A 26,157-nucleotide genomic window follows, 5' to 3' on the forward strand; every position below is an offset into this window, starting at 1 on the left:
ATCTGGCCTACACCTGGGCCACTAACACCTCAAATCCACATTAGCCATAGCTTACTGTGCTGAACATTTGCCAAAAGTGGCCCACATTTGTTTTAAGATGACTGGGCCACATTTTCCATATCTCCTCTATGCCACTATAGGCTCACAGCTGCATTAGCCAGTTTATTCTGCTGAATATAGACCAAAAGTGGCCCACATATGTTTTAAAATAACTGGGCCACATTTGCCATAATTTCTCTTGGTCACTTTAGGCTCACAGCGGCAATAACCAGAGCTTCCTGTGCCGAATATTTACCAAAAGTGGCCCACATATGTCTTAAGATAGCTAGGCCACATTTGCACCTACACATGTGAGCCACTTAAGGTTTAGATCCAGATTACTCTTAAATGACTATGCCACATTTTTGGCCAACTGTGGCCCACATTTGTCCTCCATCATTTGGGCCAAATTGATCATTTCCACATGGGCCATATTAGGCTCACATTCAGATTACATTTTGCCATAAGTGCCAAATCTTTGCCTTTAATGGCCCATATATGAATTTAAATGTTTGGCCCCCCTTTGTCATTGTACAGGTGGGCCACTTCAGGCTCACATTCATTTTGTCTGGGCTGAAGGAAGACCACCAGTGCTGCATAACTGCCTAAAGTGGCCCACATTCACATGCTATCTGGGCCTCTTTAAAGTCTGCGTAAACTGAAAGTTGCAGCAGAATTTTATTGCATTATGATGATGTACATTCAAATTGTTAAGTTCCTCTCATCTTTCACTAGCAGCAAACAAAGGGTAAGAGGGCCGTGGCTGAGCACTTTTCACCCAATCCAAACAAATTGATGACATCAGAAAAAGACAATGGCTACTTTCTACAGATACAGGATATCTTGTTTCGGCACAGAAACAAAAATTAATTAATAAATGTTTAGAATAGCTTGAGGGTGAGGCAGTGGTGCAGTAGGTAGTGCTGTCGCCTCATAGCAAGAAGGTCGCTGGTTTGAACCTCGGCTCAGCTGGCGTTTCTGTGTGAAGTTTGCATGTTCTCCCTGCGTTTGCGTGGGTTTCCTCCGGGTGCTCCGGTTTCTCCCACAGTCCAAAGACATGCGGTACAGGTGAATTGGGTAGGCTAAAATTGTCTGTAGTGTATGAGTGTGTGTGTGGATGTTTCCCAGTGATGCGTTGCGGCTGGAAGGGCATCCGCTGCGTAAAAACTTGCTGGATAAGTTGGCGGTTCATTCTGCTGTGGTGACCCTGGAATAATAAAGGGACTAAGCCGACAAGAAAATGAATGAGAATAGCTTGAGAGTGAGTACATGCTTCGTAATATTAGATTTTTGGGTGTGCTATCTCTTTAATTGGTTGGCTTTTGTACACGAAATTACAATTACAAAACATACCACCACCTTAAACGTACTTACACTGATTAAAAGTTATGTTATGGTTACTTGTTTTTTTTTTTCAAAGAAGAAGAGACAAAACAAATCAAATTGTATTCACATTTATTTTGCTTTTAGTGTGCTCACAAAAATGTAAACACCTTCAGCAGCGAAATTCCATATGAAACTGTGTAAGCGAAGTTACATTCAAACTCAAAGTCAAATGTAAACGCTTCCCCAATATTTACAAAAGAGACCAGATGCCAACTCTGCATCTGATCGTTTCCCAAATTTTGTCAGACAACCTGTGAAAAAGGATTATCTGCTGTAATCAGTTCAAATTACACTAGAAACAGGAACCGGAACATGCGTCACAGCTTGACTAGAGATAAAAAATAATGCTTCAATGCTCTGAAAACCATGTAGAAATCCAAACGTGCTGACAGAAGAGCTGCATGTGCTTTTTGAGATCAAGATCTTTATACAGTAACACAGTTAAACGCCCATTCTGTACATACTTTATGAGCTCACAGAACCACTACAAAGCATGTGTAAATTGTTTTCCTACTGAACTCATTGACCGTTACAGGGTTCCCAGGGTCTTTTTTTCTTCTTATATATTTTGTTAAAAAAATCATTTAGTATTGTTAATTGTAGTGCATGTTTTCGTGATCATTCTATTTTAAACTACTCGTCAGTGCACAGCAAAAATCCTCTGAGTAAAATTTTGTTTAGTTCACCGTGTAATTTGGTCCCTCTCTAAAGCTGCGGTCACACTGGGCTTTTCCTCACCTCCCATAGACTTCCATTCATACGCACCCGAATGCGTCAGACCGGAAACGCATGCTTATGTGTTAAATGTCGCAGGTTGCTGTGGTGCAAAGTTTAAGCTTGGTTAACTCTGATCTGCGAAATTGCATCACTTGACTGCGTGAGACCAATCGAGGATCAAAACATGACCTCTCTGGACAGAAATTTAAAACATGGAGCAATCGCTCGCTTTTTTAATGCCTAATAATCTTGTTTAATCCCGCCTCTTTTCGCAGTGCCGCACATCAGAATTTTGCACGCACAAACTCTAGTGTGACCGTCAAGTGATGCGATTTCGCAGGTCAGAGTTCAACAAGCTTGAACTTTGAACTAGGGCTGCTCGATTTTGGGAAAAATCATAAACACGATTATTTTGGTCATAATTGTAATTACGATTATTCAAAACGATTATCAGTTAAAGTCAAAATTATTAGCGCTCCTGAGAATTTTTTTCAAATAAATATTTCCCAAATGATGTTTAACAGAGCAAGGAATTTTAACAGTATTAATATTTTTTCTTCTTCTGGAGAAAGGCTTATTTGTTTTATTTTGGCTAGAGTAAAAGCAGTTTTAAATATTTTGAAACCCATTTTAAGGTCAATATTATTAGCACCCTTAAGCAATAAATAATTTTGATTGTCTGCAGAAGAATCTACTGTTATACAATGAACTGCCTAATTACTCTAATTAAGCCTTTGAATCGCACTTTGAATCTGAATGCTTGTATTTTGAAAATAGACTAGTATTATGTGCTGTCATCATAAAAGAAATCAGTAATTAGAAATGAATCATTAAAACTATTATGTTCAGAAATAAGTTGAAAAAAATCTTATTTCCATGAAACAGAAATTGAGGAGGAAAAGGGTTGCTAATATTCAGGAGAGATAATATTTCTGACTTTTACTGCATATATACAGTTATTTTCCACCCTGCAAAGAAAAGAGAAATAAAACAATACAATAAAAGTATGAAATAAACTGTGCTTTAAGCATCTTCACTGTAAGAAAAACACTTTAGCTACAAAAGTCCTTCAGTCAAGAGCAGAGAGGGATTTTCTCTTTTTGTTGTTTATTAATAATGATAAAAACAGGCGGCAGCAGGAACATCGCACTGTCTCTTTAATGGTTTCTCTTTCACGTCTTTTGATTCTCAACTCGTATGTTTATTACACAAATGAGGGTTAATATGAATAATCACTAAACACCGCGTTTTGACACCTTTTTGACCATTAAAGCGCTCACATTAAGATGACTTTGGATGTGTGCGCTGACTGCGATCTGCTCGTCAGTGTGCGAATGAGAACGAATGCTGCTGACGGTATGCTTGTGTGTGTGCGCGTCGCACACACACACACACACACACACACACATAAGCATGCAGTCTTTCGCACTGCTATCATTTATCTCGATTAATGGTTTTTCATAATCGTTAGAAGCTAAAATCGAAATCGGATTTTCGATTAATTGCACAGCCCTACTTAGAACCACAGCAACCTGCGAAACTTGACGCATGACCCTGCGTTTCCGGTCTGACACATTCGCGTGCGTATGAATGGAAGTCAATGGGAGGAAAAGCCCAGTGTGACCGCAGCTTTACTCTGCTGCTGAGTAACTTTTCCTCAATTTATAGATCTTTTTCATTGCTGCTGCATGGAGGGCGCCATAGCGACCAGCGTCTTCCGGTAGAATGCTAAAAACTTCCGTTCACAGCGTGTACAACTGGTAATTTGCGCTCCGAAAATGGGTTTCAATAACGTTTTTAATGGACAACAGAGTGTTTTTGTGACACGCAACTTAGAAATGTGTCTGTTAAAGCCGTTATAATCTGTCACATGTGGTTCAAGCGCGTCAGAAATACGAGAAAAACGTTCTCCTAGTTCACGTGTCTGCCGTCAGAAATACAGTGTGTGTTCACGGCCTGTCAGCTGTTAGCTCAGCGGCTCTTTAAGACACAGAGAGAGAGAGAGCAAACCAGAGTAACGTTACTGGCATGAAACTTAACAGGTATGAAAGTCGTGCAATTTACAAAAATGACCAATAAAAGTCTGTTATTGATCCTCTGCTGGCTGATTTGCTGTTCATTCTAATCGCGAGCCGTTTGTGTTTTATTTCGTGTGTTGTTTTTACCACGGTTTGTGTTTTTCTGTCATTTCGAAATGACATTAGCCTATATTTTCACGTTGTCACAGTTATTAAATCAGTGTGTCAGTGGCACAGTACAGGCTACGTGTGTGTGTCAAACATTTTGGTGAATGACATGTGTTTGGGCTGGTTATATATTTGAAATAAAGAGAAAATGTTGACTTTAGCGATGACGAGGCTTCATTTAAACTGCAGAAGATGCCGACTGACAACGAGGGGAAAACGCCTCACAGCAGCTGTTTTCCATCCTATTAGATCACATTTCTGTAAATGATCAGTCCAGGAGATGGTGCTGATGGTCAACAGTATTAGTTCAAAGAGGATAAAAGCAGGTAAAATAGATTAAAACTATCATTTCAGAGCTGTCCAAATGTGACTGTTTACACGCATCAGCTGCCGACCGGAAGTTCTTCGCATTCTCCTTGCGCATGCACGCAAAGCATAATGGGTAATTTTGCGTTCCAAGAAAAAGGTCTATAGAGGGACCAAATACACGGTGAACTGAGTAACCTTTACTCTGAGATTTTATGCCGTGTGGTTTAAAAGATTAAAAAAAAAAATTTTGGCCACTCAACCAACTGCCTTTAATCCACAGCCATGTCCATACATTTTGCACTGCTTTGTTTGTATAAAAATGCAAAAAATAAAAACAAATCCAGTTAATACTGTTTCAAAAAGTAAAAAAATATAGTGCAGATAAATGCAGCCTTTTCTGCACTTCCCCACTAATTTCACAGCTCTATAAAAACACCACATGAGCAAAGTGAGATTTTTAGAGATTGCTAAACAAAAAAAACGTTTAAAATAATCCTTGTTAGAGACAAGTTCTCCAATATTTCACACCCTGGCACCGCTCCACTGTACAACAGGGAACACTTCTTTGATTTCCCATTCTTTCAACTACTCTGTGGCAGCTTCTGCTTGGGCCTCTGGACTGCATTCTGCTTCCTGTGCAGAGGGAGCCGATTCTTCTGCCGCAGCTGCTTCATTCTGAGAAGGACTGGGCTCTGTCGCCACTGCTGGCTCAGTTTTTGACTCCTCAGTTGCAGGACTGGTAGGCTTGGTCTCCTCTACTGGATTCTGCTCTGTTTTGGCCGCCTCCTCTGTGGTTTGGGCCTTCTCTTCTGACACACCTTCAACAGCTCCATCCGTCTTGGCTTCATCGTTGCCTGCCGCTACTGCCTCCTCGCCGTTATCCCCTGTCTCCTTCTTGGTTTTCTTAAAAGAGAAGCCACTCAGTTTGAAAGATTTCTTAAAAGAAAAGCGCTTCTTCTTCTTCTTAGGGGTCTCGTTGCTTGTCGAGGGAGTTGCTCCATCCATTACAGCCTCCTCTTCAGTCGGTGCAATCGCTTCTGTGTTTGCATCTGTGGCCTCCTTTTCAGCAGGAGCTTCCTCGTTCTTCTCTCCATCCTCTGCTGGTGCGGTGCCGTTGGTCCGGACCTCTTCTTTCTGCTCAGCAGCTGCTGGAGATGCATCGCCGTTCACTCTTAGGTGGCCATTTTCCTAAAGCAAAGCACACACCATCATTACACATCCAAGCATTTGCGTTAACCATTATCTCTATTATAAGAGGACAAGTTGTAAAAAAAAAAAAAATGTTATTATTTAGTTTTTTCATCATTTTATTTATTCAATTATTCACTATATTTTCAGCTTAAGCCTGGTTTATACTTCTGCGTCAAGTGACCGGCGTAACCCACGGCGCATGCAACACGCGTAGCTGTGCATTTATACTTCTGCGCACTGTCTCTGTTGGGATGCATTAACACTTCCGAAATGCTAGAGGGCAGTGAGGTGTTAGCGAGTGGGTGCGGTGCATAGATATGTACACTACATATCGCATAGAGACCCTGAGCATGCGTCAATAGCGCCGCCATATTTGTACAGTGCTCCCAGGACAAGTGTCATTCAACTGCACTAGACAAGACAGTGTTATTACGTGAAGATGCGGGACTTTAGCGCTGTCTACGGGTGTAGTAACGAGCAAACAAAGAAAACAAAGCACAAAGGCAGAACATTTCATAGGTAATATTATGTTTTTTTCTGTTTTTGTATGTTCTGAACTTTTGTGCCAATCAGGTAACGTTATTGATGATAACAGTCACTTACTGCATTCACCATAAGACAAAGAAGCTCCAACTCGCACTAAACACTCGGCTTATGCTAGTTTTGTTGAATAAAATCAGCAAACAATGCAAAAGAAATATGACAACGAGATGCTGCGCTGCCAGAAACTTGTATTATTGTCGGCTAATGTTAGTGAAAGAGTCGTTCAGGGGATTCATTCACAAACGAATCGCTCTCTCCGTCAGTATGAGAAGGGAAAGCAGGAGATGAGGTGTGTTTCAGGACACGGATTAGATTCAATTTAACAGGGAGGGTGAATAGTACATTTCTGTACACACAAACACAAGCTTTTTGTCAGGAATGCCCGTGCGGTCACTGATCCATCAATGTAGAAAAGTGATGTAAAATTATAATTTTCGTAATTAGAAAAAAAATTACATACTAACATCCAGGAAAACTCCCGATCACAGATATATGTGTATATGTGTATATCTCTGGCTTTGCATGGCCACAGTCCTCCACTGTACCTTGGTCCCGCATTCATTTCAAAGGAGCGCTACCCTGTAGCAAGATGGCGGCGCTATTGACGCATTCCGTCCAATAGACAAAAATAGGCCATGCGACATCTAGTGTATATATCTATGGGTGCGGTGCACGGGAATGGTTCTCTGCGCGCATTTGCTTTCACCAGCGTTGAACCAGCGCTGAGGGGGAGAGGCAGTAAATCACTGAAATCAGCTACACATACACTATACGTCAGTGGCACAAACAATAATTTAGTGCATTTTATTTATTTATTGAAATATTGGGAATTTACATAAGTACATTTAAATTATTAATATCAAAATCATGTTGGGGTGGCCACAGGGGTGGCCAGAGTTTACCCAGGGGCCCTTGGGGGCGCCCCTGACACAAACACAAGCTTTTTGTCAGGAATGCCAGTGCGATCACTGATCCATCAATGTAGAAAAGTGATGTAAAATTATAATTTTCGTTATTAAAAAAAATAATTGCATACTAACATCCAGGAAAACTCCCGATCATAGATATATGTCTATATGTGTATATCTCTGGCTTTAGATGGCCACAGTCCTCCACTGTATCTTGGTTGCGCATTCATTTCAATGGAGCGCTGCCCTGTTCCAAAATGGCGGCTCAATTGACGCATTCCTTCCAATAGACGACAACAAATGTATATATCTATGAGGTGTATCGAGCATGTGTGACTAAAGGCGTGGCGTGCCATTGTTACTCTAACAATCACCGCTACTCTTGCAAAACTAGAAGAAAATAACACTAATAATAACATAAATAATGCCGTATAATGTCAGTTCCCTGTTAGTTCGGCGCTTTCATAAGGACTCTCTTTAAAACAAGTTTTAACAGAATAAATAAGCCCTAAATAGGATTTCTAAAGCAGCACAAATGAAACGTTTAAATAACATTAACGCACTGTACTATTCTAATTAAAGTTAAATATAATACATATCGTAAAAAACGAGATGTTGCGCTTAATGTGTGTGGTAGTTGATTTGGGTCTCTGCGTGAGAATTGACTCGCGTAATGAACAAGATCCATAAATCATGTTTACCGTATTTGGTACCTGTCCGTTGGCTTTGGAGGGTGAAACTGCAGCCTCTCCTGGGTTTTCAGCTGCTGTTTCTTCTTTTCCAGCTGTTTTTGTGAATTGCGCTCCCATGCTTTCCCTCCAACAAAGAGCTCAACAGATCCCAATACAGAACAAAGAGCAGCAAGCCACCGACTCCTCACTATAAAGAGCTGAATTAAAAATACACGCGGTGAGCAATTCCAATATTAAGACAAAGACCGGTGTTATAAAAAACAACCTGAACTGGTTAAGTTTTACAAAAATAAATCAGATTTGTGCTCTGACACTGTAAAAAAGCACAGAAAATGGAGAAATTTCCCTGGTTACTAATAAGATGCGGAGTCCAACGCCCAACTGCAACGATGAATGGGCAGTCCGCTCAATGACGTCACTCAAAGCAGTCGACGTCCAATCAGAATAGACTTTCAGCAAGAAGGCGCAGCTTAAACCTAAACCAACCAATCCTATTGGACCGTCTGCATGAAGGCGCGTCTTCAAAAGTCCAAACGAACAATAGAAATAGACAGTGTAAACAACATAAGCACCAACAACAGAATCCCTCTTCGATAATGTTTTTTTTTTTTAAAGCGGTTTGCTCTTTGTATGATGGAAGCTATCCCAGCATATCAAGGAAAAGTTTAATAATGAGGATTTTCATCGAACGAAGAAACATGCAGTGTAGTTTTCGTGGGAAATGTGACGTTTTATATTGATAATATAAGCGTCACATACTTCTAATTCTGTGACCGACATGTTTATTATTCAAATGTTTATGTATGAAATAGTGATTTACATGGAGAGGGGTCTGGCTGCAGACCTGGTGCAGTGCAATCTGGGCTGCATCCAATGCTTTTTAATGGGCTCACCTAACCCTACCCGTCACAGTGACGTCACTAGCTCCATTTGAGTGCATTGTGTCTGACATTGCATCGCTGAGTGATGCAGTCTCATCTTGCATCATAAAGGCTGCATCCAGATACTATTGTTTACATGCATTTCTACCTTTTATTGTTTAAGTTTCTTTTATGATATTCAAGTGAGTTTATAGAGGTAATTATTTTATTTGTTTAGATTTAGCATATATTATAAATTATGTATTATATTATTAATATTGTTATTTATTTTTGTAAGTTTTTGTTGATATTTGGCACAGTAAGCTCTGGCTAAAGTGGCTGTGAGCCTATAGGGGCCCAGATGAGTTATTTTTGGGCAAGTATCTCTGGATGAAGACGGTGTGAGCTTAAAGCAGCTGAGGTAAGATGTGGCAAGTATGGTACTGTTATCCTAAAACATGTGATAGATCACTTTTGGTAAAGTACAGTGATCATTTGATATTTATAGGGGTCAAACCATAGCTCTTTGACATGGCAGATATGGGTAGTAATATACACTGTAAAACTTTTCGATGTAAATTAACAGAATAATACTGGCAGCTGGGTTGTCAGCCACATACTGTGTTTTTAAACTTGTTCCTGGAGGGCTGATGTCCTGCAGATTTACGCTCTAACCCTAATCAAACAAGCTAATCAAGGTCTTACTAGGTATACTTGAAACACCCAGGCAGGTGTGTTGAGGCAAGTTGGAGCTAAACCCTGCAGGGACACCGGCCCTCCTGGACCGAGATTGGTGACCCCTGCTTTAGCCCTTTAAAGCCCACAGCAAAGTTCTCAGTTTTAAATCAACACTTCCAAGTGTCCTCACTAGCCTACTGAGTGCTCAAGAAACAGTGAAACACAGCTGAAGATAATGGGTTGCTTGTATAATAATAGAAAATTGGTGATTAACAAATCCTTTTTTTCAAACAGAAATAATAAGGGGAAAAAACAAAAACAAAATAAACACACTACAACTGACTTGTCAAAGCTTTGTAATGAAATCAACTGAGGTACAACAAATTATTAAATCAAATAAAAAACAGCACCCCACAAACAGCACCACCAGCTACTCTTATTACTAGTCTGTTTAATTTTGTCTAACATCCACAAAAGTTCTTCTTAAATTAAGCTTTACATTAAGTCACCATCGAAAAGTTCTTGCTTTAATTGGGCTCTTAGCCCTGAACTTATTAATATTGATTTCTTTGGACTGCAGTAACTTACAGCAGATGTGCTCAATACTGTTCCTGGAGATCTACCTTCCTGTACAGTTTAGCTCCTACCCTGATCAAACCCACCTGAACCAATTAATTAGGACCTGAAATCCACTTGATAATTACACACAGGTGTGTTTGATAAGGTTTGCAACTGAAATCTGCAGGAAGGTAGATCTCCTGGAGCAGGATTGGCCACCCCTGACTTACAGTATAAGAACTTTGTTTGAAAAGTTTATTTGTTACAGCAAACAAGCCAAATAAAACTTAAATAAATAAAAAGTCAGGTGATGCTAATTGTTTTGAAGTGAGGCACAAACTGTGATAAACTAATATAATTCACAGATGTTAACCAATGTTTAATCCATTGTCAGAAGTAACATAATAACATGCTTGCACATGTCACAAAATTATAAAGGTTTATAAACAACACAAGTTTATGGTTAACTTCTGCTCACAGAGACATTAATAATGAGCGTATGAACCTCAACAACGGTGATGATTAACAAAATTTAAAAAACTCACAAACATCACAAACAGCAGTCACTGTCCTCCATTAGTGACACCAAACTAAATTAAACACCTAAACCTTTGTTCATTCTCAATAAGAAACTCTCGGAAAGAAGCCAGGTGTATATATTGTGCAGGGATTTTCTTGATAAACAAAGGCCTTTTATTGTTACTTGTATGCTACTTGTTTGCATTATGACTAACTTAAAAAACACTTTTAGCACATTTATCATAATGACACAACTCATGGATTACAATTCTCCTGTAATATTATGCTACCCATCACACACAAACTGCTCAGAGACAAAGAAAAGAAAATTAAAAACACAAAATTGTAACCCTGAAAGTTGATTAACAGACTAAATATGCCAAAAAATCACAAGAATAATATTTCAAGGAAACAGAACTCTGCCAATTACCAGAAATGAAGAAAAAACCTTGAAAGATGCAGGCTCAGGGGGTCACTAAACATCTTAAGCAGAAGTGCGGTTTACAAACAAAAAAAAGAAAAAAAAAAAAACAAATAAAAATACAGAACTGGAACTCTGATGATTGACCAACATAAAATAACATTAAGAATTCACAGGCTCACTCTTTCATAACTGCTGTTGTTCACCAAGTTTAACTGCCGCTCAGTTCAGGCTCTTTTCCTCCAAAACTGCTTTAAGCAGTCAGGGACGGTCATCAACAGTGTAGAGCATATGAGACAAACCATTTCTCTACACCAGATTCACGCTTAGAAAAGAGCATCAACACTCTTCATCGCGGTTTGGGAGACACAACACTTTCAAAACACATTTCCTAGTGAGAACCTATAGAAATGATCCCTGAAAGTATAGTCTTAATCTTCAGGCTCAAAAGCAGCTGGAGTCTCTTCTGTCACTCGCTGTCTCACTTACGGAGACGCTCACAAAGCCATGAGAAGTTTGATTCAATTCATCTTTATTTCCACAGTGCTTTTACAACGTAAGCAGTCAAAACAGCTGAACACAGATGATGAAAACAGAGTAAAAGCCGTAATATTTCAAATTGGGGAACATTCCAACAATTCAGGCAGGAATAAGAGAAGTGGCAGAATGCTGGAGTAAGATCTAGTTAAGTTGAAACTGCTTCGTTTAGTATAAATGTCACGGTGGAAGTTCAGTTCAGCTAATTTCAGATCAGCGCAATGCAAATGTCACTGTTGAAGGTCGATCCACTGAAGAGAAACTCCAACGTTGCACAGCTCCAGCAGCGCCAACCAAGCAAGCCAGAGGCGGCAACAGTAGCAAGGGACCAAATAACATCCAACTACAGACCCACACGTTACAGACCACAATAGATTCAGACCACTAGATCCAGGCTGGATATATTTCGAGGAACCAGAACTCTGTCAATTACCAGAAAAAAAGAAAAAATCTTGAGAGAATCCAGGCTCAGTGGGCCACAGACAGTTCTTTACTGACTAAGCATCTTGGGCAGAGCATCAGTTTAAAGACAAAATAACTACAAAACTAAAACGTAATTCTCAAAACTGATCAACATCCTTAAACCGCTAACAAAAAGTAAGATCAATCTTTCATAACTGATGGTGTTCACCAAGTCTGACTACCACTCAGTTCAGGCTCTTTTCCTCCAAAACTGTGTTAAACAGTCAGGAGCAGTCATCAACAGTGTAGAGCACATGAGACGAACTATTTCTCTACACCAGATTCACGCTTAGAAAAGAGCATCAACACTCTTCATGGTGGTTTGGGAGACACAACACTTTCAAAACACATTTCCTAGTAAGAAACTATAGAAATGATCCCTGAAAGTATAGTCTTAATCTTCAGGCTCAAAAGCAGCTGGAGTCTCTTCTGTCACTCGCTGTCTCACTTACGGAGACGCTCACAAAGCCATGAGAAGTTTGATTCAATTCATCTTTATTTCCACAGTGCTTTTAACAACGTAAGCAGTCAAAACAGAGTAAAAGCCGTAATATTTCAAATTGGGGAAAATTCCAACAATTCAGGCAGGAATAAGAGAAGTGGCAGAATGCTGGTGTAAGATCTAGTTAAGTTGAAACTGCTTCGTTTAGTATAAATGTCACGGTGGAAGTTCAGCTCAGCGCAATGCAAATGTCACTATTGAAGGCCGATCCACTGAAGAGAAACTTCAACGTTGCACAGCTTCAACAGAGCCAACCAAGCAAGCCAGAGGCGGCAACAGTAGTAAGAGACCAAATAACATCCAACTGCAGACCCACACGTTACAGACCACAGTAGATTCAGACCACTAGATCCAGGCTGAAAATAAATTTCAAGGAACCAGAACTCTGCCATATACCAGAAATGAAGTAAAAACCTTTAAAAAATCCAGACTCAGCGGGCCACAGACAGTTCTTCTCTAACTTAACATCTTGGGCGGAGCAGCAGTTTAAAGAAAATAATTAAAAGACAAAGATAAAACAAAACAAAATTCTAAAGACACAAAGACATCATAAGGTCAATCTTTCATAACTGAATTTGTTCTCCAAGTCTAATTGCCGCTCAGTTCAGGCTCTTTTCCTCCAAATCTGCTTTAAGCAGTCAGGAGCAGTCATCAACAGTGTAGAGCATATGAGACAAACCATTTCTCTACACCAGATTCATGCTTAGAAAAGACCATCAACACTCTTCATCGCGGTTTGGGAGACACAACACTTTCAAAACACATTTCCTAGTGAGAAACTATAGAAATGATCCCTGAAAGTATAATCTTAATCTTCAGGCTGCAAAAGCAGCTGGAGTCTCTTCTGTCACTCGCTGTCTCACTTACGGAGACGCTCACAAAGCCATGAGAAGTTTGATTCAATTCATCTTTATTTCCACAGTGCTTTTAACAACGTAAGCTGTGTCAAAACAGCTGAACACAGATGATGAAAACAGAGTAAAAGCCGTAATATTTCAAATTGGGGAACATTCCAACAATTCAGGCAGGAATAAGAGAAGTGGCAGAATGCTGGAGTAAGATCTAGTTAAGTTGAAACTGCTTAGTTTAAAATAAATGTAACAGTGGAAGTTCAGTTCAGCGCAATGCAAATGTCACTGTTGAAGGCCGATCCACCAAAGAGAAACTCCAACGTTGCACAGCTCCAGCAGCGCCAACCAAGCAAGCCAGAGGCGGCAACAGTAGCAAGGGACCAAATAACATCCAACTGCAGAGCCACACGTTACAGGCAACAGTAGATTCAGACCACTAGATCCAGGCTAAAAATCATTTTCAAGGAACCAGAACTCTGCCAAATACCAGAAATGAAGAAAAAAACTTGAGAGAATCCAGATTCAGTGGGCCACAGACAGTTCTCCTCTAATTGAACATCTTGGGCGGAGCATCAGTTTAAAAGAAAACAAGACAAAGACAAAACCAAACAAAAATGTATTTCTGAAGATTGATCAACATTCTAAAGACAGTAAAAAAATCATAAAGTCAATCTTTCATAATTGCTGTTGTTCACCAAGTATAACTGCTGCTCAGTTCATGCTCTTTTCCTCCAAAACTGCTTTGAGCAGTCAGGAACGGTCATCAACAGTGTAGAGCGTATAAGACAAACCATTTCTCTACACCAGATTCACGCTTAGAAAAGAGCATCAACACTCTTCATCGCAGTTCGGGAGACTCAACACTTTCAAAACACATTTCCTAGTGAGAAACTATAGAAATGATCCCTGAAAGTATAGTCTTAATCTTCAGGCTGCAAAAGCAGCTGGAGTCTCTTCTGTCACTCGCTGTCTCACTTACGGAGACGCTCACAAAGCCATGAGAAGTTTGATTCAATTCATCTTTATTTCCACAGTGCTTTTACAACGTAAGCAGTCAAAACAGCTGAACACAGATGATGAAAACAGAGTAAAAGCCGTAATATTTCAAATTGGGGAACATTCCAACAATTCAGGCAGGAATAAGAGAAGTGGCAGAATGCTGGTGTAAGATCTAGTTAAGTTGAAACTGCTTCGTTTAGTATAAATGTCACGGTGGAAGTTCAGTTCAGCTTATTTTAGATCAGCGCTATGCAAATGTCACTGTTGAAGGCCGATCCACTGAAGAGAAACTCCAACGTTGCACAGCTCCAGCAGCGCCAACCAAGCAAGCCAGAGGCAGCAACAGTAGCAAGGGACCAAATAACATCCAACTGCAGAGCCACACGTTATATGCCACAATAGATTCAGACCACTAGATCCTGGCTGGATATATTTCGAGGAACCAGAACTCTGCCAATTGCCAGAAAAAAAGAAAAAATCTTGAGAGAAGACAAGCTCAGTGGGCCACAGTCAGTTCTTTATTGACTAAGCATCTTGGGCAGAGCAAAAGTTTAAAGACAAAAAATGCTACAAAACAAAAGCGAAATTCTCAAAACTGATCACCATCCTTAAACAGCTAAGAAAAAGTAAGATCAATCTTTCATAATTGCTATTGTTCACCAAGTTTAACTGCCGCTCAGTTCATGCTCTTTTCCTCCAAAACTGTGTTAAACAGTCAGGAGCAGTCATCAACAGTGTAGAGCATATGAGACAAACCATGTCTCTACACCAGATTCACGCTTAGAAAAGAGCATCAATACTCTTCATCACGGTTTGGGAGCCACAACACTTTCGAAACACATTTCCTAGTGAGAAACTATAGAAATGATCCCTGAAAGTATAGTCTTAATCTTCAGGCTGCAAAAGCAGCTGGAGTCTCTTCTGTCACTCGCTGTCTCACTTACGGAGACGCTCACAAAGCCATGAGAAGTTTGATTCAATTCATCTTTATTTCCACAGTGCTTTTTACAACGTAAGCAGTCAAAACAGCTGAACACAGATGATGAAAACAGAGTAAAAGCCGTAATAGTTCAAATTGGGGAACATTCCAACAATTCAGGCAGGAATAAGAGAAGTGGCAGAATGCTGGTGTAAGATCTAGTTAAGTTGAAACTGCTTCATTTAGTATAAATGTCACGGTGGAAGTTCAGTTCAGGTTATTTCAGATCAGCGCAATGCAAATGTCACTATTGAAGGCCGATCCACCGAAGAGAAACACCAACGTTGCACAGCTCCAGCAGCGCCAACCAAGCAAGCCAGAGGCGGCAACAGTAGCAAGGGACCAAATAACATCCAACTGCAGACCCACATGTTACAGGCCGCATTAGTCTCAGACTACTAGATCCAGGCTGAAAATAAATTTCAAGGAACCGGAACTCTGCCAATTACCAGAAATGAAGTAAAACCCTTGAGAGAATCCAGATTCAGCAGACCACAGACAGTTCCTCTCTGATTAAACATCTTGGGTGGAGCAGCAGTTTAAAGAAACAAAAAAGACAATTTAAAATAAAACAAAAGAAAATTGTAATTCTGAAGATTAAACACAATTCTAAAGTTGAAAGAAATCACAATGTCAATTTTTCATAACTTCTGTTGTTCACCAAGTTTATTTGCCGCTCAGTTCAGGCTCTTTTCCTCCAAAACTGCTTTAAGCAGTCAGGAGCAGTCATCAACAGTGTATAGCGTATGAGACAAATCATTTCTCTACACCAGATTCACGCTTAGAAAAGAGCATCAACACTCTTCATCACGGTTTGTGAGACACAACACTTTCAAAACACATTTCCTAGTGAGAAACTATAGAAATGATCCCTGAAAGTATAGTCTTAATCTTCAAGCTCAAAAGCAGCTGGAGTCTCTTCTGTCACTCGCTGTCTCACTTACGGAGACGCTCACAAAGCCATGAGAAGTTTGATTCAATTCATCTTTATTTCCACAGTGCTTTTTACAACGTAAGCTGTCAAAACAGCTGAACACAGATGATGAAAACAGAGTAAAAGCCGTAATATTTCAAATTGGGGAACATTCCAACAATTCAGGCAGGAATAAGAGAAGTGGCAGAATGCTGGAGTAAGATCTAGTTAAGTTGAAACTGCTTCATTTAGTATAAATGTCACGGTGGAAGTCCAGTTCAGCTTATTTCACATCAGCGTAATGCAAATGTCACTGTTGAAGAGTGATCCACCGAAGAGAAACTCCAACGTTGCACAGCTCCAGCAGCGCCAACCAAGCAAGCCAGAGGCGGCAACAGTAGCAAGGGACCAAATAACATCCAACTGCAGAGCCACACGTTACAGTCCACAGTAGATTCAGACCACTAGATCCTGGCTGGATATATTTCAAGAAACCAGAACTCTGCTATTTACCAGAAAAAAAGAAAAAATCTTGAGAGAATCCAAGCTCAGCGGGCCACAGACAGTTCTCCTCTGACTAATCATCTTGGGCAGAGCATCAGTTTAAAGACAATAAATGCTACAAAACAAAAACGTCATTCTCAAAACTGATCAACATCCTTAAACTGCTAAGAAAAAGTAAGATCAATCTTTCATAACTGATATTGTTCACCAAGTTTAACTGCCGCTCAGCTCATGCTCTTTTCCTCCAAAACTGTGTTAAACAGTCAGGAGCAGTCATCAACAGTGTAAAGCAGATGAGACAAAACAATTCTTTACACCAGATTCATGCTTAGAAAAGAGCATCAATACTCTTCATCGCGGTTTGGGAGACTCAACACTTTCAAAACACATTTCCTAGTGAGAAACTATAGAAATGATCCCTGAAAGTATAGTCTTAATCTTCAGGCTGCAAAAGCAGCTGGAGTCTCTTCTGTCACTCGCTGTCTCACTTACGGAGACGCTCACAAAGCCATGAGAAGTTTGATTCAATTCATCTTTATTTCCACAGTGCTTTTTACAACGTAAGCTGTCAAAACAGCTGAACACAGATGATGAAAACAGAGTAAAAGCCGTAATATTTCAAATTGGGGAACATTCCAACAATTCAGGCAGGAATAAGAGAAGTGGCAGAATGCTGGTGTAAGATCTAGTTAAGTTGAAACTGCTTCGTTTAGTATAAATGTCACGGTGGAAGTTCAGTTCAGCTTATTTCAGATCAGCACAATGCAAATGTCACTGTTGAAGGTCGATCCACCGAAGAGAAACTCCAACGTTGCACAGCTCCAGCAGCGCCAACCAAGCAAGCCAGAGGCGGCAACAGTAGCAAGGGACCAAATAACATCCAACTGCAGACCCACACGTTACAGGCCACAGTAGATTCAAATAGTATCTGGATGCAGCCTTTATGATGCAAGCTGAGACTGCATCACTCAGCAATGCAATGTCAGACACAATGCATTTAAATGGAGCTAGTGACGTCACTGTGACGGGTAGGGTTAGGGAAGGGGTTAGGTGAGCCCATTAGAAGCAGCCCAGATTGCACTGCACCAGGTCTGCAGCCAGACCCTCTTATAGATTCAGACCACTAGATCCAGGCTGGATATATTTCAAGAGATCAGAACTCTGCCAATTATCAGAAATGAAGAAAAAACCTTGAGAAAATCCAGGCTCAGGGGGCCACAGACAGTTCCCCTCTGACTAAAGATCTTTGGCGAAGCCAAAGTTTAAAGACAAAGAGATAAAAAATTTCAAACGAGTATTGTAATTTGGAAGTCTAACCAACACACTAAAAATGCTAAGAAATCATAAGAACAATTACTGTTGTTCATCAAGTTTAACTGCTGCTCAGTTCATGATCTTTTCCTCCAAAACTGCTTCGAGCAGTCAGGAACAGTCATCAATATTGTAGAGCGAATAAGACAATCATTTCTCTACACCAAATTCACGTTTAGAAAAGAGCATCAACACTCTTCATCGCGGTTTGGGAGACTCAACACTTTCAAAACACATTTCCTAGTGAGAAACTATAGAAATGATCCCTGAAAGTATAGTCTTAATCTTCAGGCTGCAAAAGCAGCTGGAGTCTCTTCTGTCACTCGCTGTCTCACTTACGGAGACGCTCACAAAGCCATGAGAAGTTTGATTCAATTCATCTTTATTTCCACAGTGCTTTTACAACGTAAGCAGTCAAAACAGCTGAACACAGATGATGAAAACAGAGTAAAAGCCGTAATAGTTCAAATTGGGGAACATTCCAACAATTCAGGCAGGAATAAGAGAAGTGGCAGAATGCTGGTGTAAGATCTAGTTAAGTTGAAACTGCTTCATTTAGTATAAATGTCACGGTGGAAGTTCAGTTCAGCTTATTTTAGATCAGCGCTATGCAAATGTCACTGTTGAAGGCCGATCCACTGAAGAGAAACTCCAACGTTGCACAGCTCCAGCAGCGCCAACCAAGCAAGCCAGAGGCGGCAACAGTAGCAAGGGACCAAATAACATCCAACTGCAGAGCCACACGTTACATGCCACAATAGATTCAGACCACTAGATCCTGGCTGGATATATTTCGAGGAACCAGAACTCTGCCAATTACCAGAAAAAAAGAAAAAATCTTGAGAGAAGACAAGCTCAGTGGGCCACAGTCAGTTCTTTATTGACTAAGCATCTTGGGCAGAGCAAAAGTTTAAAGACAAAAAATGCTACAAAACAAAAGCGAAATTCTCAAAACTGATCACCATCCTTAAACAGCTAAGAAAAAGTAAGATCAATCTTTCATAATTGCTATTGTTCACCAAGTTTAACTGCCGCTCAGTTCATGCTCTTTTCCTCCAAAACTGTGTTAAACAGTCAGGAGCAGTCATCAACAGTGTAGAGCATATGAGACAAACCATTTCTCTACACCAGATTCACGCTTAGAAAAGAGCATCAATACTCTTCATCACGGTTTGGGAGCCACAACACTTTCGAAACACATTTCCTAGTGAGAAACTATAGAAATGATCCCTGAAAGTATAGTCTTAATCTTCAGGCTGCAAAAGCAGCTGGAGTCTCTTCTGTCACTCGCTGTCTCACTTACGGAGACGCTCACAAAGCCATGAGAAGTTTGATTCAATTCATCTTTATTTCCACAGTGCTTTTTACAACGTAAGCAGTCAAAACAGCTGAACACAGATGATGAAAACAGAGTAAAAGCCGTAATAGTTCAAATTGGGGAACATTCCAACAATTCAGGCAGGAATAAGAGAAGTGGCAGAATGCTGGTGTAAGATCTAGTTAAGTTGAAACTGCTTCATTTAGTATAAATGTCACGGTGGAAGTTCAGTTCAGGTTATTTCAGATCAGCGCAATGCAAATGTCACTATTGAAGGCCGATCCACCGAAGAGAAACACCAACGTTGCACAGCTCCAGCAGCGCCAACCAAGCAAGCCAGAGGCGGCAACAGTAGCAAGGGACCAAATAACATCCAACTGCAGACCCACATGTTACAGGCCGCATTAGTCTCAGACTACTAGATCCAGGCTGAAAATAAATTTCAAGGAACCGGAACTCTGCCAATTACCAGAAATGAAGTAAAACCCTTGAGAGAATCCAGATTCAGCAGACCACAGACAGTTCCTCTCTGATTAAACATCTTGGGTGGAGCAGCAGTTTAAAGAAACAAAAAAGACAATTTAAAATAAAACAAAAGAAAATTGTAATTCTGAAGATTAAACACAATTCTAAAGTTGAAAGAAATCACAATGTCAATTTTTCATAACTTCTGTTGTTCACCAAGTTTATTTGCCGCTCAGTTCAGGCTCTTTTCCTCCAAAACTGCTTTAAGCAGTCAGGAGCAGTCATCAACAGTGTATAGCGTATGAGACAAATCATTTCTCTACACCAGATTCACGCTTAGAAAAGAGCATCAACACTTTTCATCACGGTTTGTGAGACACAACACTTTCAAAACACATTTCCTAGTGAGAAACTATAGAAATGATCCCTGAAAGTATAGTCTTAATCTTCAGGCTGCAAAAGCAGCTGGAGTCTCTTCTGTCACTCGCTGTCTCACTTACGGAGACGCTCACAAAGCCATGAGAAGTTTGATTCAATTCATCTTTATTTCCACAGTGCTTTTTACAACGTAAGCTGTCAAAACAGCTGAACACAGATGATGAAAACAGAGTAAAAGCCGTAATATTTCAAATTGGGGAACATTCCAACAATTCAGGCAGGAATAAGAGAAGTGGCAGAATGCTGGTGTAAGATCTAGTTAAGTTGAAACTGCTTCATTTAGTATAAATGTCACGGTGGAAGTCCAGTTCAGCTTATTTCAGATCAGCACAATGCAAATGTCACTGTTGAAGGTCGATCCACCGAAGAGAAACTCCAACGTTGTACAGCTCCAGCAGCGCCAACCAAGCAAGCCAGAGGCGGCAACAGTAGCAAGGGACCAAATAACATCCAACTGCAGACCCACACGTTACAGGCCACAGTAGATTCAAATAGTATCTGGATGCAGCCTTTATGATGCAAGCTGAGACTGCATCACTCAGCAATGCAATGTCAGACACAATGCATTTAAATGGAGCTAGTGACGTCACTGTGACGGGTAGGGTTAGGGATGGGGTTAGGTGAGCCCATTAGAAGCAGCCCAGATTGCACTGCACCAGGTCTGCAGCCAGACCCTCTTATAGATTCAGACCACTAGATCCAGGCTGGATATATTTCAAGAGATCAGAACTCTGCCAATTATCAGAAATAAAAAAACCTTGAGAAAATCCAGGCTCAGGGGGCCACAGACAGTTCTCCTCTGACTAAAGATCTTTGGCGAAGCCAAAGTTTAAAGACAAAGAGATAAAAAATTAAAAACAAGTATTGTAATTTGGAAGTCTAACCAACACACTAAAAATGCTAAGAAATCATAAGAACAATTACTGTTGTTCATCAAGTTTAACTGCTGCTCAGTTCATGATCTTTTCCTCCAAAACTGCTTCGAGCAGTCAGGAACGGTCATCAATATTGTAGAGCGAATGAGACAATCATTTCTCTACACCAGATTCACGCTTAGAAAAGAGCATCAACACTCTTCATCGCAGTCTGGGAGACACAACACTTTCGAAACACATTTCCTAGTGAGAAACTATAGAAATGATCCCTGAAAGTATAGTCTTAATCTTCAGGCTGCAAAAGCAGCTGGAGTCTCTTCTGTCACTCGCTGTCTCACTTACGGAGACGCTCACAAAGCCATGAGAAGTTTGATTCAATTCATCTTTATTTCCACAGTGCTTTTTACAACGTAAGCAGTCAAAACAGCTGAACACAGATGATGAAAACAGAGTAAAAGCCGTAATATTTCAAATTGGGGAACATTCCAACAATTCAGGCAGGAATAAGAGAAGTGGCAGAATGCTGGTGTAAGATCTAGTTAAGTTGAAACTGCTTCGTTTAGTATAAATGTCACGGTGGAAGTCCAGTTCAGCTTATTTCACATCAGCGTAATGCAAATGTCACTGTTGAAGAGTGATCCACCGAAGAGAAACTCCAACGTTGCACAGCTCCAGCAGCGCCAACCAAGCAAGCAAGAGGCGGCAACAGTAGCAAGGGACCAAATAACATCCAACTGCAGAGCCACACGTTACAGTCCACAGTAGATTCAGACCACTAGATCCAGGCTGGATATATTTCAAGAAACCAGAACTCTGCCAATCACCAGAAAAAAAGAAAAAATCTTGAGAGAATCCAAGCTCAGCGGGCCACAGACAGTTCTCCTCTGACTAATCATCTTGGGCAGAGCATCAGTTTAAAGACAATAAATGCTACAAAACAAAAACGTCATTCTCAAAACTGATCAACATCCTTAAACTGCTAAGAAAAAGTAAGATCAATCTTTCATAACTGATATTGTTCACCAAGTTTAACTGCCGCTCAGTTCATGCTCTTTTCCTCCAAAACTGTGTTAAACAGTCAGGAGCAGTCATCAACAGTGTAAAGCAGATGAGACAAACCAATTCTCTACACCAGATTCATGCTTAGAAAAGAGCATCAACACTCTTCATCGCGGTTTGGGAGACTCAACACTTTCAAAACACATTTCCTAGTGAGAAACTATAGAAATGATCCCTGAAAGTATAGTCTTAATCTTCAGGCTGCAAACGCAGCTGGAGTCTCTTCTGTCACTCGCTGTCTCACTTACGGAGACGCTCACAAAGCCATGAGAAGTTTGATTCAATTCATCTTTATTTCCACAGTGCTTTTACAACGTAAGCAGTCAAAACAGCTGAACACAGATGATGAAAACAGAGTAAAAGCCGTAATATTTCAAATTGGGGAACATTCCAACAATTCAGGCAGGAATAAGAGAAGTGGCAGAATGCTGGTGTAAGATCTAGTTAAGTTGAAACTTCTTCGTTTAGTATAAATGTCACGGTGGAAGTTCAGTTCAGCTTATTTCAGATCAGCGCAATGCAAATGTCACTGTTAAAGGCCGATCCACTGAAGAGAAACTCCAACGTTGTACAGCTCCAGCAGCGCCAACCAAGCAAGCCAGAGGCGGCAACAGTAGCAAGGGACCAAATAACATCCAACTGCAGACCCACACGTTACATGCCACAATAGATTCAGACCACTAGATCCAGTCTAAAATTTCAAGAAACCTGAACTCTACCAACTACTGGAAATAAAGAAAAAGCCTTGAGGGAATCTAGGTTTAGCAGACCACAGGCATTTCTGTTCTGACAATAAAATTGGGCAGGACAGCAGTTATGAAAAAACAAAACAAATAAAGATAAAAAAAAACACTTAATTCTAAATTTTGATTAACATTCCAAAGATGTTATAACTTCGTAAAACCAATCTTTCACAACTGTATTTGTTCATCAAGTCTAACTGCCGCTCAGTTCATACTCTTTTCCTCCAAAACTGCTTTAATCAGTCAGGAGCGGTCATCAACAGTGTAGAGCATATGAGACAAACCATTTCTCTACACCAGATTTACGCATAGAACAGAGCATCAACACTCTTCATCGCGGTTTGGGAAACACAACACTTTCGAAACACATTTCCTAGTGAGAAACTATAGAAATGATCCCTGAAAGTATAGTCTTAATCTTCAGGCTCAAAAGCAGCTGGAGTCTCTTCTGTCACTCGCTGTCTCACTTACGGAGACGCTCACAAAGCCATGAGAAGTTTGATTCAATTCATCTTTATTTCCACAGTGCTTTTACAACGTAAGCTGTCAAAACAGCTGAACACAGATGATGAAAACAGAGTAAAAGCCGTAATATTTCAAATTGGGGAACATTCCAACAATTCAGGCAGGAATAAGAGAAGTGGCAGAATGCTGGTGTAAGATCTAGTTAAGTTGAAACTGCTTCGTTTAGTATAAATGTCACGGTGGAAGTTCAGCTTCTGAAATCAATTTATAAAGTAATTTCGATAGGATCGCTTGCTTACGATTAAATGAAGCTTCACAAACTAATTTCAAGAGGAGCACGTGATATGATTGACTGCAGCTGGCCACTCATCTACACTCATTAGCCAGCCAGTCAGATTCATCTAAACTCACTAAAAGTAACGTAGCTAATAACTACTCCCTTATCTTCGTTTTCCCGAAGAAACCCCCCATCCACCCCTTCTCCTCCTTTCCTCTTTTGCCGAGGGGAGCTCTCGAGAACACCTGATCTCGTACTCCCCTCACATGCTCTATGGACCTGGCGGGAGCCCTGGGATCAATTATCTCCGAGCTCAGGGTTCTCTCCCTGGACAGCATGCCAAACCTGCTAACTTGCTAACAAGTTGTTAAACAGTATCTAAGTGTGAACTCTTGAAACACAGATGGTCATGCATTAACTATTTCATGATTCATCAATCAGACTAAAGCTAGCAAAATTCATGTGGCTCAAATACGGTCCACACCAGACACTTACATCCGGCCCACATACCGCATGGAATGATGGCATTTGGGCAGTCCACTCCTGTTTGCCAGATCTGGGCCACAATTAAGCCATAGCAATGGCACGTATCAGCCAGAATTCAACCAAATGAACCAGAACTGACCCTATTCTGGGCCACAGTTTGCTTTTATTCTGACCCAGATCCGGCCCACACAAGACACTTACATCCGGACCACATACTGAATGGAATGATGGCTCTAGGGTGGTCCACTCCTGTTTGTTAGATCTGGGCCACAAATTAGCTATATATATTACTACCCATATCTGCCCTGTCAAAGATCTATGGTTTGACCCCTGTAATTATCAAATGATCACTGAACTTTATCTTTTACAAAAGTGATCTATCACATGTTTTAGGATCACAGTACCAAATTTGCCACATCTTACCTCAGCTGCTTTGAGCTCACACCGTCTTTAGACAGAGGGACTTGCCTATATATCTCATCTGGGCACTTGTTTTACGCAGCGGATGCCCTTCCAGCCGCAACCAATCTGAGAAACATCCACACACACACTCATTCACTACTGACAATTTAGCTTACCCAATTCACCTGTACAGCATGTCTTTGGACTGTGGGGGAAACCGGAGCACCCGGAGGAAACCCGCGCAAATGCAGGGAGAACATGCAAACTCCTCACATAAACGCCAACTGACCCAGCTGAGGCTCAAACAAGCGACCTTCTTGCTGTGAGGCGACTGCACTACCTACTGCACCACTGCGTCGCCTATTATTAACATTTTAATAAGAATTTAGTAAAGAAAATTAGATGCAAATATTTGATGTCCTTTTCCTCCAAAATATTAAGTAAATTTTTAAATGATGTATGATATTTACACTGCAAAGGAGTTTTTCGGAAAAAGACTGAATGTGAATTGTAGTGTTTGACAATTCTACAATATTGATATTGAAAATGTTGAACGTCCATTTCTTCACTGTAAATTGGTTAGTTCTATCCAGTCTGATTTCACGAGAAAACGTAAGTATTTTACGTTTTGCCAGTTTAGTGGCTAATTCGTACGAATTCGTACGAGTTCAGTCGTGCGAAATGGTACAATTTTAAAAAGGAGGCGTGGCACCTGACCCCACCCCTAACCGTCATTGGGGGATAAGCAAATCGTACTAAATTGTACGAATTAGATCGTACGAATTCATACGAATTAGCCACTAAATGAAAAAGTTACGAATTGCCGTGAGATTGTGTTGTTCTGTCTGGTCTGATGTGGGCAACTGGATAAAACAGTATATTTTGTTGTTTTCATCTATTTGTTGGGACATTGTGAAATTTGAAGCACACTTGAACAACAAAAATGATGACTTGATTGAATTATTTACTTGATTTACTAAATTTTTTTATTCATAAATGTGTAATGGAGGTCAGCTAGTGTGTGCTGTGCAGGTAAACCTCACTCCGCTGACCTCTAAAGGTGCTCTAGCGGCAGATGCTAGAGGTCATGGTCTTTAGCCTCCTTGTTAGAGCGACCGATTCCAATGTGGAAGGCCGCTGGTTCAAACCCAGCTCGGAGCAGGTTGGGTGGTGTAAAACCGGTGGTGTTACATTGTTGCCATGACCCAGATGGGAGTGAGGTTTGGGGGGTGAGTGTAACTGAGGTCAACTAGTTTGTGCTATGCAGGTAAACCTCACTCCGCTGACCTCTAAAAGTGCTCTAGCGACTGATGCTAGAGGCCATGGTCTTCCATGCGGCATGGACTTCCATGCGGCAGGTTGCCAGTTCAAACCCAGCTTGGAGCAGGTTGGGTGGTGTAAGACAGGCGGGGTTACAAATGCATATTTTTGAATACAGCTCCTCCTATCTTTAAAAAGGAGTTCGCCACCTATAGAGAGGCTTTAAAAATAACGAAGAGTAAAAAGGCAAAAAAAAAAAAAAAAAATGTATGTTTGTATTTTATACACTTTATATTTGATTCAT

General features: G+C 40.5%; 1 protein-coding gene and 13 non-coding genes across 15 annotated transcripts; all 14 read right to left on the reverse strand.

Annotated features, from left to right (window-relative positions):
• Positions 1-1,477: 1,477 nt before the first annotated feature.
• Positions 1,478-8,356, reverse strand: marcksa (myristoylated alanine-rich protein kinase C substrate a). 2 transcript variants are annotated; one of them, XM_005170139.6, is made up of 2 exons: positions 7,993-8,356; positions 1,478-5,825 (listed from the first exon to the last, which is right to left on the reverse strand). In XM_005170139.6, the coding sequence occupies exons 1-2, from the start codon at positions 8,086-8,088 to the stop codon at positions 5,223-5,225; spliced, it is 699 nt and encodes a 232-aa protein (XP_005170196.1). In that variant the 5' UTR covers positions 8,089-8,356; the 3' UTR covers positions 1,478-5,222.
• Positions 8,357-11,224: 2,868 nt separating this feature from the next.
• On the reverse strand, positions 11,225-11,440 carry LOC137488739 (small nucleolar RNA U3). The gene has a single exon (XR_011007922.1). It is a non-coding gene; the product is annotated as a small nucleolar RNA U3 (small nucleolar RNA).
• A 746-nt stretch (positions 11,441-12,186) lies between these two features.
• On the reverse strand, positions 12,187-12,402 carry LOC137488743 (small nucleolar RNA U3). Its single transcript, XR_011007926.1, has one exon. It is a non-coding gene; the product is annotated as a small nucleolar RNA U3 (small nucleolar RNA).
• Positions 12,403-13,102: 700 nt separating this feature from the next.
• LOC137488742 (small nucleolar RNA U3) lies at positions 13,103-13,318 on the reverse strand. Its single transcript, XR_011007925.1, has one exon. It is a non-coding gene; the product is annotated as a small nucleolar RNA U3 (small nucleolar RNA).
• Positions 13,319-14,065: 747 nt separating this feature from the next.
• Positions 14,066-14,281, reverse strand: LOC137490172 (small nucleolar RNA U3). The gene has a single exon (XR_011009555.2). It is a non-coding gene; the product is annotated as a small nucleolar RNA U3 (small nucleolar RNA).
• Positions 14,282-15,029: 748 nt separating this feature from the next.
• Positions 15,030-15,245, reverse strand: LOC137488736 (small nucleolar RNA U3). Its single transcript, XR_011007919.1, has one exon. It is a non-coding gene; the product is annotated as a small nucleolar RNA U3 (small nucleolar RNA).
• A 764-nt stretch (positions 15,246-16,009) lies between these two features.
• Positions 16,010-16,225, reverse strand: LOC137488740 (small nucleolar RNA U3). Its single transcript, XR_011007923.1, has one exon. It is a non-coding gene; the product is annotated as a small nucleolar RNA U3 (small nucleolar RNA).
• A 748-nt stretch (positions 16,226-16,973) lies between these two features.
• Positions 16,974-17,189, reverse strand: LOC137488735 (small nucleolar RNA U3). Its single transcript, XR_011007918.1, has one exon. It is a non-coding gene; the product is annotated as a small nucleolar RNA U3 (small nucleolar RNA).
• A 943-nt stretch (positions 17,190-18,132) lies between these two features.
• Positions 18,133-18,347, reverse strand: LOC137488746 (small nucleolar RNA U3). The gene has a single exon (XR_011007929.1). It is a non-coding gene; the product is annotated as a small nucleolar RNA U3 (small nucleolar RNA).
• A 748-nt stretch (positions 18,348-19,095) lies between these two features.
• On the reverse strand, positions 19,096-19,311 carry LOC137488734 (small nucleolar RNA U3). The gene has a single exon (XR_011007917.1). It is a non-coding gene; the product is annotated as a small nucleolar RNA U3 (small nucleolar RNA).
• A 764-nt stretch (positions 19,312-20,075) lies between these two features.
• On the reverse strand, positions 20,076-20,291 carry LOC137488744 (small nucleolar RNA U3). The gene has a single exon (XR_011007927.1). It is a non-coding gene; the product is annotated as a small nucleolar RNA U3 (small nucleolar RNA).
• Positions 20,292-21,231: 940 nt separating this feature from the next.
• On the reverse strand, positions 21,232-21,446 carry LOC137488741 (small nucleolar RNA U3). Its single transcript, XR_011007924.1, has one exon. It is a non-coding gene; the product is annotated as a small nucleolar RNA U3 (small nucleolar RNA).
• Positions 21,447-22,195: 749 nt separating this feature from the next.
• Positions 22,196-22,411, reverse strand: LOC137488737 (small nucleolar RNA U3). Its single transcript, XR_011007920.1, has one exon. It is a non-coding gene; the product is annotated as a small nucleolar RNA U3 (small nucleolar RNA).
• Positions 22,412-23,162: 751 nt separating this feature from the next.
• On the reverse strand, positions 23,163-23,378 carry LOC137488745 (small nucleolar RNA U3). Its single transcript, XR_011007928.1, has one exon. It is a non-coding gene; the product is annotated as a small nucleolar RNA U3 (small nucleolar RNA).
• Positions 23,379-26,157: the final 2,779 nt, after the last annotated feature.

This window comes from Danio rerio, chromosome 20 (genome assembly GCF_049306965.1).
Source record: "Danio rerio strain Tuebingen ecotype United States chromosome 20, GRCz12tu, whole genome shotgun sequence".
Lineage (NCBI taxonomy): Eukaryota > Metazoa > Chordata > Actinopteri > Cypriniformes > Danionidae > Danio > Danio rerio.

Coding starts and splice junctions, on each gene's coding strand:
- marcksa (XM_005170139.6), bottom strand. CDS start 8,088: ATGGGAGCGCAATTCACAAAAACAGCTGGAAAAGAAGAAACAGCAGCT. Junction 5,826..7,992: donor CCTCCAAAGCCAACGGACAG/GTACCAAATACG, acceptor GCTTTGCTTTAG/GAAAATGGCCACCTAAGAGT.